Genomic DNA, 12731 nt, shown 5'->3' on the forward strand with positions numbered 1-12731 from the left:
TAAGAAAGGAAACTGGTGACTGATTAGAACACTGTAAGATATGAAAACTCATTGGGAAGTACATTTGTGTTGTCTTCTATGAGTTCCATCAGACAATAAAAAAAAGCCACATGAGAAAGATTGCTTGAAAACCCTGGATTTGAAAATGAAGGCTATTTAAAGAACTTGTTGGAGGAATAAGGCATTGCTCTCACTAGAGAAGACAAAATGACACGTCTGAATAAACAAGACTCAGACAGGGCCTTCACGGTGGGCGTATGCCACTTGTCTCATCAGCACAACAGTGCGCTGGATTATTCATATGACAGTCATCTCTCCTCTCCCTCTCCCCCGGTTAGGCTGCTATTTCTAGGCTCCACCATATCTGCCAGCCTCCACAATCCGAAGCAACATCCTATCTTTCTCCAAAGCTGAACGTCTCCTTTTCCCTCGTACCACATTTGCTGGCTAGTTTTTCCCTTCTAATGTCTACCAAATGAATATACTCTGACAAATTACGTATATCAATCTGATGACCTCCTGGGACAGTGGCAAAGGCATGGTTAAAAATGAGACCAGCCTGTTAAACAATTAAACATTACTAAACAGTATCACAAGGGAAAGCATTGATAAGTACTTTAAGTTTTATTACTCCAGATTTGGAATAACAACTTCCCTCATAACTCTGAGTGTCATGAAGATCCTAACAAACAAGTGACTATAAATCTTGTACAGCATCTTTATGTGTTTTGCCTCTCAGAGTGTAGCTGCCATGGAAACGATGACGATGGCTGAACTAAGCTAGAGGTATTTGCTGTTATGTATGCCACACGTCAGATATGGTTCTTTCCTTCTTTCACAGCAGGAGGGAGGTCATCTGAAGAGTGAGTAACATTCTAAAGACGCTGTAATGCATTCCCGTTCATTGCAAGGGTCATGTCTTGAGATTTTGCTCTATGTTGGACCTTATCATCTTCATTTTTAAGACAAAGAAATTTAGGCTGCAGAGGTTAACTAACTTTTCTAAGGGTCACATAGGTAAGATTCAAATTGGGACAAGTCTCATACCAGAGTCTTCTCTGCTATGTGGCCTCCGATCAAGAGTGGCTGTATGTGCATCTTTGCTTCCCTCATTGCCCACTTCTTTCTCAATATTCTTAAATGGCTACCACCTTTTTGATTCAACAGAAATGGCCTTATTTAAATTCTAGGATTGTGACCTGGCTGGTGTGGCTCAGTGGATTGAGCTCTGGCCTGTAAACCAAAATGTGGCTGGTTCAATTCCCAGTCAGGACACATACCTGGTTGCAAGCCAGGTCCCCAATAAGGGCATGTGAGAGGCAACCCATAGATACATCTCACAAATTGATGTTTTTCTCCCTCTCTTCTCCCTTCCCTCCCCTTTCTGTAAAAGTATATAAATAAATATCTTAAAATTAAATAAAATCCTAAAATTGTTTTAGCCAATTTTAAATTTTCAGTCTCCTGAGCTTCTAGTTATATTTTACACAAATTACAATTTTTAGAAATACGACATATTACATAAATTGAGAAATTTTTGCTATAAACACCTATTATTGCTGAAAAGAAACAGTTACTACATAGCTGATTCATAAGCAATATCTGCAAGAGACAAAAATAAACAGTTGGTTTAGGAGATGCAGATGCCACAATCCCAGGGAGGGGGTGCAGCTGTGGCAGGAAAATGTGCTTTCCTAGATCTATGAGTTTGGATTCAAATGCCCTGAGGGTGTGATACCTTAGGTTCATGCAAAATACAGAGTTAGAATCGATAAATCTGCATGAGACTAGTGCGGCCACTGTGGAAAACAGTATGGAATTTTCTCAGAAAACTAAAAATGGAACTGCCTTTAATCTGGCAATTCCACTACTGGGATTATACCCTAAGAACCCTGAAACACCAACCCAAAAGAACCTACGCACCCCAATGTTCATAGCAGCACAATTTACAATAGCCAAGTGCTGGAGGCAACCTAAGTGCCCATCAGTAAATGAGTGGATCAAAAAACTATGGCACATTTACACAATGGAATACTATGCAGCAGAAAGAAAGAAGGAACTCCTAAACTTCACGAGAGCATGGATGGATTTGGAGAGCATTATGCTAAGTAAAATAAGCCAGGTGGTGAAAGACAAATATCATATGATCTCACCTATAAGTGGAACCTAATCAACAAAACAAACAAGCAAGCAAAATATAACCAGAGACATTGAAATAAAGAACAAACTGACAGTGACCAGAGGGGAGGGGGAAGGGAGATAATGGGGAAAAAAGGGGAAGGGTCCTCAAGGAACATGTATGAAGGACAGGTGGACAAAGCCAAAAGGGGTTAGGATAGAGGGTGGAAAGTGGGGAAGGGGAAGGGGTGGCAGAGTGATGAGGGGAAAATGGAGACAACTGTACTTGAACAACAATTAAATACATAAATTAATAATTAAGTAAATAAATTTATCTGCATGAATTCAGGACCCTCAAAAAGCTATATTCTTAGTAAAAATATGAGCTTTTTTTTTAAGAGCCACCTCCCCTGTAGCATAGGGAGTCAACAAAGAAGCTTGCCAGTGTGGATTCTAAGTGGAAGGAAATAGTCTCTCCCCTGAGTATCTTTAACCTTATTTGAGCTCTTGTTCTGGTGTAGAATTTGAATTTATAGGAGGGTTTGGAACCATTTTCCTTAAAGGAAATCTAAATCTTATCAACTTTCAGAGCCATACTGTCTCTGTTTCAGCTATTCACCCCTGTTGTTGTAGAATGAAAGCTGCCGTAGACAGACAATATGTAAACAAATGGGCTTGTTTGTGTTTCAATAAAACTTTATTTACAGGAGCTGGGGGAAGTTGAAGAGGGCAAAGGGGGTTAAATGCATGGTGACAGAAGGAGACTTGGCTTTGGGTAGTGAGCATACAATTGAATATACTGGTGATTTTTTATAAAGTATATAATTGAAATTTACATAATGTTATTAACCAATCCCAGTTTATCACCCCAATAAACTGAACAATCCAATAAAAAAATGGGCAAAGGACCTGAATAAACACTTCTCCAAAGTAGACATACAGATGACCAAGAGACGTGAAAAGATGCTCATCATCACTAATCATCAAAGAAATGCAAATTAAAACCACAATGAGATACCACCTCACACCTATTAGAATGCCTAGCATTAATAAAAGTTTTTTAAAACTTAGCCTACAAAAGAAGGTGGTGGTTTGCTGAATGCTGATTTATATAGTCTGCTTGGTCCAACCAAAAACTGATATAAAAAATTGGTCCAGTCCAGTGATAACCCTAAGGCTCCTGGAAGAAGCAAACATAAAGACTGTTATGAAAGGATCACCGTACTAGCTCAGACTGGGAGGGATGCCCTTGCCGGGGATGAACATACATTCCTAAATACAAAGCCTACAAGGAAGCAGTTCACCACGTCTGAGAGTCAGGAGACTCAGTAATCAAGATGATTTGGCTTCCTGAGACCTTCAGATAGTAGAACTATTAGATAAGGACTAAGAAATAAATATAATGTGATTAAGGGCATAAAAGAAAGTCTCTAAAATTACAAGAAAATGATAAGAGGCTTGGAAAAAACAGCATGTAAATTTGAAAAAAAATCAAATAGAACTTCTATAAATGAAAAACAAAAGTCACTGAAATGAAGGAACATCGATAGAAAAGTTAAAGAATGGAAAGGAGCCTTAATAAACTGTAAGTTAAGTCTGAAGAAATCACCCATACTATGTTACTTGGAGAGATGAAGAGCTGGAAAATACAAAAGAGAGGTAAGTTGGGGTGAAGAAGAAATTAAAAAGATCTAACTTAAAACTACCTTTATACCACTTATGAGTCTCTTGAGAAAGAGAATCAAGAGATTGGGAGAAATGAAATATCAAAAGCTATAATACTTGAAAAATGTTTAGAATTGGTAAAAGACATAGCCCTCTGATTCATGATTCACAATGGGCCTTTAACAGAGTAGTTGAAAAGTAATTAGTGAAAAAGACAAGTTACTGACAAAGGGATGATCGTTCCTTTGGAATGACCCCAGACTCCTTAACATTAATAACAGAAGCCAAGGCAGTGGGTACTGTTAAAGTGGGTACTGGTACTAAGAGAAAAGTCTACGTCAGAATTCTATACCTAGTTAGACAATCATTTGAGGATGAGAAAAAAAATTCATATTTCAGATTACTATTTCATACCACTGATTATCCTATCCTTCTTAAAGCTCTCTCTTCTTCTTTCCTTCTGTCTTCCAGATTATCCATTTCTTCTCAGTTATGATGTCTCTGTTCTTTCCAACCAAACTGTGAAAATCCCAAGAAAACTTATTCTTGGCTCTCTGCCCTCCTTCATCATTCACCCTCCAGTCTTCAGGCCTTTGTGACCTACAGATTCATGTTCCTTCTGCCCACCTCCCACCAAAGCGCTAGTCCTGGGTCGTAATGTCCACATGTCTGTGTGACTCTAACTGTTTCAAGTTGCCGCCAGTGGCCAAATTGGGTATCTTTTCCAATGTCCCCATCTCTTTCGATGCCATCATCAGTTCCCAGTTACCTACCATTAAAGCTTGGGGGTTGTTGTTCCTCTTTTCCTCAACTCTCATATTCAGTCCATTACTACAGCTTATTATAGGTATTCAAAATATTAATTTATTCTTATTGTAACATCACTTAATTTGAGTATTTTGCCTCTATATTCATGAAGTGGTCAATAGCTCCCCCCAGGACTTTTTGGATTCCAGGCTTCATCTCTTCTGATCCGCCCTGAAGACCGTTGCCAGGTTACTGATACTTTCTTCCTGGTAAGCACCCCCCTTGACTCTTTATTCTTCATAAGTAAACGTCCAGCTTTATTACATTAGCATCGAAATGCTCTGATGTTCTGGACCTGTCGCTTGAACTCACCTCATCAGTTGCATAATTCCCCTTAGCTACTTCCGCATCTCATTCTGGACCATTTTGTTTTCCTTCCTTATTTATGTTTTTGCTTCATGTCTTATGTCTCATTACCTTAGAATCTGGTTTTACATTATGTCAAGATTGTTATTGTGTAACTGTATGAGCTCTCCTAAATGACATAAATATATAGTAACACTAGGCTTTATAGGGACTCTGTGTGTGTATGTTCTGTATCTTTATTTGAGTAGAAAGCCTGAACTTGAAGGGTGCCTCTAACAGGGGGGACTTCGGAAAACTTGGCAGACTAAGGGAAGGGATGTCCTGGAAAAGGAGGAGGCTTTGTGGCCCGTCAAGTCACATCACTAGAGGCTATCTCTGTTTCTTGGCTGTCCTGGGCTTAATGGCTCAGTCTCCCAACTTAATGTTCCTTAGTGATCAAAAACAATAGCAACACTATCCTCCATCACTTTTGCATCTTCTTCCCCTTCTCTATATCCAATTCTGGCTACACAGAAGGTGCTTAATAATTGCTGGTTGAATAAATAACTGAGCAGCATTTGTGAGTAATATCATATAACGTGGTGAATTTCCCACTGGAACTGAAGTCGATCCTTTAGGAGCCACCTCTTCAAGGCTAATAATGTACCACCTCTGAGCAGACCTGTCATTTCCTGGGTTTCGCCCTATGCTGGTCTCTCCTAGAATGCATGTCCTTCTAAAAATAATTTAAATCCTCTGGTCCCTTTCACTTTCTCTTGGGAGGCTTTTGAAATTAGACAATGGCAGACATCTTTAGGAAATGTGGATTTATGTTTTTAACTTGTTTTCTATCAAATATTGATATACCTTGATGTGATATCAGCCTTTTTCTCATCCTCTGTAGAAGCTCATTTTTATCAGTGTAAACATGATAAATATAATTTTCTTCAGTTTTTTTAAAATTCTATAGGACACAAATACTAAAGATGCTTAAAAATGTAACATTCTTGATTAGCCTTTTAAATATTGGCTCTGTTTTTTTCGACTCTGATGTTTGCAAGAATGGCCTCCACCTGCCTCTCACAGTCTGCTGGTGGCTTTGGACCCACAATAGAAGAGACTGCCTGTCCGTGCCACGGAGACCGAAGCACGAGATATTTTAAGCACCATTACTCTCAAAAAAGGCAATGATTGCTAACCTCTTTAAAGAACCAGTAAAGAGATGGTACTTTTTTTTCAAAGAAACAATTCATCATGACAGAAGGACTCAGATGAAGCAAAGAACAGATGGTTCTTGTGATGAACTACCCCTAACCTGAATTACTGTGCCCTACCATAAATAGAATGCTTGTATGAAAAATGGAGAGAGAAAAAATCATCAGAGATTCAAAAAATCTATAGTTTTTTTGTGCCATCAAGTTGTTTAAAACCACAGTATAATGATGAATACATTTATAATACAGTGAATACTGTGAAGCCAGAAAAACTTTTGGCATAATAAATATTGAGAGTGATCAAGTATTTAATGGAGTCAAAGGTAATAAAGACACTGGCAAAGGATCAAATCTAAATATGTTTTAAACTCTTTTTTAAGGTGAGCTCTAATATTACCATCATGTTGTCTGGAATAATAACCATTCCACTCTGACCTTATGTTGCTGTAATAGTTCACTAAGCCTTGACCTGTGTGGAGAAAACTTTTCTGAATGATGATCAAGTTTTAATGCTACATGGTCCTTGGACATTTTCCAACATACAGATACACATAGGGTTTGGAAGAATCTGAAATTATTAACATCAAATAATTGATATGTGAATGCCTTGCTAGTTTGTTGATATTTCTTTGCTTCTTAATACATAAGTCACATTGGATCATTGTCAATAAGGCAATGTGTAATGTAATATGGTGTATAAGAAAGGGTGCTCTAACATTGAAACAAGCTTTTTTTTTTATCACTTAGGTGTGCATACTCACGTAATCAAAATATCCTGTATTTTTTAATCTTCACCTAAGGATATGTTTTTTGATTTTAGAGGGAGAGGAAAGGAGAGAGAGAGAGAGAAATATCAACATGAGAGAGAAACATCAATTGGTTGCCTTCCTTATGTAGCCCACCGGGGATCAAACCCATAACCTAGTATGTGTCCTGGCCAGGAAAGAAACCCGCATCCTTTTGGTGCCTGGAATGACTTTCCAACCCACTGACCCACGCAGCCAGGGCAGAATTTCAGGTATTTGAAAGACAGAGTGATAACTCTGTAGAGAGCACACATTTATGTGGCGATCATTCCTTTTTATGGATGTTTTAGAAGGGAGGGCTGCCAAGTGAGGGCTCATCTCCTAAGAACTCTGCATGCTGTGCTGTAACCATGCCTCCTGGACCCACACCCTGCCTCAGTGGTCAGTGGTGATGATGAATGCTGCTGGCGACATGATTTTCAGAAAGAACAATGAAAACAGACTCTGTTTGTTGTCCTGTGGACTGGTTCCAAGAAATATTTTTGTCTCTGGATGATCAAAGCATGGTCTGATAGGCTAAGAATGCAATAATTGATATAACTGGTCAATGATTTTTCAGCAAAAAAAGTTACTAGTGACTATTTACTAACTCCTTTTCATGCTAATGTTTTTGGGGGAAAATAAGTTTTGAGGCTTAATTATTTTTCAATGTTAGAGCTATTTCTGGCTTTAGTTGTTGGGATAACATAAAGGAGATGGTGCTTAGGTTACGTCCTCAGAGGATCCTGTGAGGTGGCTGGTACAACCTGTGTGTGGCTTCTGGCATCTCTGTTCAAGTTGCCCAGAGTGACCTTCCCCTGAGGCTCAAAGCCAAACAAAGGGCAAGGGGAGGGGAGTTGCCTGCGATTTATAGATTCCATTATCGGTTTGCAGGAAAAGAGATTCAAAACACCTGTCATGTCTCATGATCCAAAAGCAACACAGCTAAACCAAACCTGGGGCAGCAATGACCAACTTACCGGGCAAGAAAATGCAGCAAGTGCCTGCACGTGGGCCCTTCCCAAGCCCCAAAGACTAGCTTATGAAGATCTCTAAAATGTGAGTCACTGCCTTCCTGTTAACATTAGCTACCTAAGAATTCTTTTCTCTTTTGTCACCAGGAGGGAAGGAATTCTTTTTCTTTGTTGGCCCAATAGGAGAGAAGACTGGAAGATTCCTATTTTCTAAACTGTGGGCTGTGGCAGATGGTGGTTTGGGAATGAGGGGGATATTCCAGCATCCTGGATTGCAGGTTGAAATGTCACCGCTTTCCTGTAGGAAAAGTAGGGAACTAGAATTCTTTGGTGCAGCTATGTGGGGGTTCGTAGACTTGCAAGGCCTGCTTGAAACCCGACCACTATTTCAAATTTTTAAAATTTATTTTTAATTATAGTTGACATACAATATTATATTAGTCAGATTATAACATTGATCAGACATTTACATAACCTCTAGTGGGATCAACACAATGAATCTGGTCCCCACCTGTCACCATACATAGTGACTAAAATATTATTGACTATGTTCCTTATGCTGTACTCTACATCCCATGACTAATTTTTTCACTTGCAGTTTGTACTTTTTAATCTCCTTAACTTTTTTTTAATCCACCATTTTTAACATAGGTCCCCCAGGAATATTTGCTTCTAAGTTCCAAATGAATTCACGAATATTTATTTTGAGAGTAAAATGCAGCAGTTGGTAGATTGAGGACAACTTGAATTTGGATGTCTCCCTTGCTCATTCTCTCCCTGGGGAATAGTTTTTCTAGTATTCCCCAACTCTCTTTAGTGGGTATTTCTCTATCATTTCTTCTGTGGTGTTTTAAGTGCATTCATCATTAATCTTATAAGTTCTTACATCTGTGTCCCAAGTTTTTTGGGAAACTACTGTACCAGCAATGGAATAAAAGTTCTAAAACCAAAGTTAGAATTTCAGTGAGAAGATGTACTTTGGTAAGTGCAACAAACAGTGGTGAGGTATGTTAGCTTGCCACTTCTCAAGGCAAGAAAGGACACTGTTATCAATACATATGGGCCATTTCCTATATTTTCCAGGGTTCTGTTAGTTAGGCTGACAGTGGTGTTGCCAGGGCAGTGGGCGACAAATATCGTTAACACATAACAAATGACTGTGGTGGATGACACACCCCATTTGTCATTTGTGCTGCCTTTGTGTTTGGTTGGAATCTACCCAATGTCAAGCTCATGGAAGGAAAGTGCTCATTTAGGAAAAAATATATTTTCTTCTTTTATATGAACATTCCTTCAGGCTCTCTTCAACCAACCCAGCAAATGAATGAATGAATGAATGAATGAATTCCACAATGAGTAGTAAAGCCAAAACACCACCATTGATCATCCATACACAACTATCCTTGAAAATGTGAACCTGAAAGGGATTGAACGTTTTCCCCTCTTCTTGCCCCTGCATTGTGTAGCCTCCTCAGTCATTTCTTCTCTGGGAAGCAACCTAGACTAAGAATATGTCCAAAATATGTCCTTAAGCAAAGGAAATTTCAGAAGAGGTTTTCTGAAGCCTCCTGGTAATAAAAAAAAATCCCATTGATTTTGATGTACATATGGATCAGGACTTTTCTAGTGCATTCCTTGCCAGCATCACTGAATTCTTCAAGAAACTGGATTCAAATATTAGAAACACATCTATCAGTTTGCAAAGTTCTCACCATGGTTTTAATCAGTACTCTTTTTAGTTGCATGTAACAGAAACTCCAATTCATTCAAGGGGAAAAAATACAGTATGTTTGTTCACATAACAGTGAAGTCAATTGTTGAAGATAGTTGCAGGGACCAGGGGCTTGGAGTTTGGAACTGAACGCCACGACTTCAGGAACCTCTTCTTAGTATCACTCTTTTCTCATTAATTCCTGCTTGTCTCTGCTCATCTTCATTCTACAGAACATGCTGCTTTAGAACAGGGAAGATGGCCACAGACAGCCCCAAGGTTACTTTCAACAGTTCTTAGTTCAAGCACTATTTGAGAGAGCAAACTTTCCCTCTCATTTGGGAAGATCTCAGTAAAGAACGCATAGCAGCTGGCTTAGACTGCAGCTTCATCACGTGAACGAATCATCATTCTGGGGAGGGAGGCAGTAGTCACGGAATCGGCCCACCACCGCCCTGGGGTGGCTACTGCAGCCAAGTCGTGTGGAATGGCTGTATGTTTTACAATCCCAGTAGCAGAAGGAAGTTCACTAGAAGAAGGAGACTATTGGAGCTGGGAGGCAGATGGAAACGCTGCATACACAGTATATCAGATTATTACTGTTAAGAATTTGTATCCATTTGACGGTGAGGACAGGCAACATAAGAAGACACTCATACTGGGTAATTTGAACACATCTTAATAAAGGAACTCTTTACAAAGATGTGAGGAGGAGGTCAGGAACCACAGTGATGCAGTTCTCTGGTGCTAGTAGGAGCAAGGGCCTTACTGATCTGGGCCTTATCCATCTTAAGTCCAGTCAAGAGATGCAGCTCATTACCTCTCCCAGTGACTTTATGGAGGAATATGGGGAGCACATATTCCAGTGTGTTGCTGTTCCCTAGCTCCCATCTCCTGCTGATGCACCCTATTGGTTGAACCTATCTAGAAGCCAGAGAACAAAGGAATCCATTGATGGAGTCCTTACAGGTCAGCCTGCCAGTGCAGAGACCAGAGTGGAAAAGGGTGGAAATTCAAAGGGACAAACAGACACTTTCCAACACAGCCTCACACACACATACATTCAATATGATAGAAACAACCATGCAAATGAGTGTCTAATAAATATTATTATATATTATGTAATGGATAATAATTATAGCATATTACACAATGTATTATAATTATATTATTATGTATTGCATCTGTTGCTTGAAAAAAGTTCAGAGAGACAATGTGGTGTAATGAGAGCTTGCCGAGGCAGGCTAACTTGGATTTGAATCTGTGCTCTAATCTTGGTCACTTCCACTTTGTGCCTGCCAGCGCTGGGGTCAGCCAGAGCAGTTCTATCTGCAGACTAGATGTGTCAAAGCCCAATATTCTACAACTTCCACTACACCCAAACCAGCCACACTCAAATGGTTAGCTCCAATTAAAGTAGTGATATCATGGCTATCAAGCAGAATATAATTTGACTCATTTATTTTTATAGTTCTAAAATCTTTTTGGTGTTTTATACTGTCTGGGGTTTGCAGTTATGAACATCCATGATTACTGGAAAATGCTAAAAATTCTGCTTAACTATTGATAAGAAAAAAAACCTCATTAGTGGGACTAATTTTTTTCATGCAATCAGAAAGTTTTACTATTAATTAAGCCTTTAATCAATGGTTGGCTTCTAGTTTCTTTGAAGGAAGGCATGATGATGATGATGATGATGATGATGATGATGATGAAGAAATTAATGGAATACTATGTCTTCACACATGTTATTTTTCCAACAACTATGACTCAGTTACTATAATCTCTATTTACAGGTAAATAACCTGCAGTTCAGAGAGGGTTAATAAAAGAAGACCACACTTCTAATTAGCATTAAAACCCATTTTCAAATTCTGGTCTGTCTGGTTCCAATTCTTGTCCGGATGGCTATAGACTATTGACTCCGAAGAGACAGCTCTTCTGACCTATTATTTTAATTTTGGGTGAATACATTTACTTTATATTATTATGAAACAGCAAGCCATGGTTCATTTCACAATTATTTCTGATCATTTTTGTAATTGTTCTATTTTTATTAGTTGAAATATATATAATGTCAGATTACTAGAATAACTAGTATATTAAGGAAAAAAGTTTCTTTTAAAAATAAACATTATTTTCACCCTGGCTGATGTGGCTCAGTGGGTTGAGTGACAGCCTACAAATCAAAAGGTCACTAATTTGGTTCCCAGCCAGGGCACATGCCTGGGTTATGGGCCAGGTCCCTGGTTGGGGGCCTGTGAGAGACAGCCAGTTGATGTCTCTCTCACACATTGATGTTTCTATCCCCCTCTTTCTCCCTTCCCCTCTCTCTAAAAATAAAGAAATAAAACATTTTAAGAAAATAAACATTATTTTCACCCACAAATTGAATATTTCTCATTATTTAAAATGTAGAAAAATTGGGGTAAAATCTAGCTGTCCATTAAAAAAAGATGTCATGGCTGCTGTCCTTGGTCGTGGGGTCGTTTCTGGTACCGGGTCCGTAGCATTCAGGATGAATTTAATTCAGCTTGTGCGTGACCACTGGGTACATGTGCTTGTCCCTATGGGATTTGCTGTTGGATGGTACCTAGACAGAAGGAATGAAGAAAAGCTAACTGCCTTCCGGAACAAGAGTTTGTTATTTAAAAGGGAGCTGAGACCGAATGAAGAAGTCACCTGGAAGTAAAGGCTGGGCCTGAATTACAGAATGCTCACGTTTTTTAAATTATGAGAAAAATAAAAACATTTAATTTAAAAAAAAGATGTCATATAAATAATAATAATAAATACTTTAGACAGTTTTTCTTTGAAGAATTTTAAATAGAAAAATTAATGACTCTTTCTATTAGGAGAGTATTTTGTGTATATGTAGGGGGGTATTTCCTTCTTTGTTTTTTGACATAAAGTTTTTGTATCACTTTTATAAATTATCCTCATTATTTAATAAGCGTAAATACTTTCAATCAAGCTATATTAAGACTATAAAATCAAAATCTTTCCAGTTTTAAAATTGACCTAAAAATAATTTCTTCAATTAAAACAGACCTTATCATACTCAGAAGACCAAAGTTCACTCACTGCATGACTCATTTAAGACTTGATATTCAAGCATGATACAAAGAGATCTGTAATTACCTAGAAAAACCTCCTAAGTAACAGAGTGATG

The 12731-nt window shown here is 38.5% G+C and overlaps 1 protein-coding gene across 1 annotated transcript; it reads left to right on the forward strand.

Moving 5' to 3' along the window:
- Positions 1–12030: 12030 nt before the first annotated feature.
- LOC123814093 (NADH dehydrogenase [ubiquinone] 1 beta subcomplex subunit 1) lies at positions 12031–12326 on the forward strand. The gene has a single exon (XM_045831669.1). The coding sequence runs from the start codon at positions 12078–12080 to the stop codon at positions 12249–12251; it is 174 nt and encodes a 57-aa protein (XP_045687625.1). The 5' UTR covers positions 12031–12077; the 3' UTR covers positions 12252–12326.
- Positions 12327–12731: the final 405 nt, after the last annotated feature.

This window comes from Phyllostomus hastatus, unplaced genomic scaffold (genome assembly GCF_019186645.2).
Source record: "Phyllostomus hastatus isolate PE091 unplaced genomic scaffold, TTU_PhHast_1.1 phas_contig_159, whole genome shotgun sequence".
NCBI classification, from domain to species: Eukaryota; Metazoa; Chordata; class Mammalia; order Chiroptera; family Phyllostomidae; genus Phyllostomus; species Phyllostomus hastatus.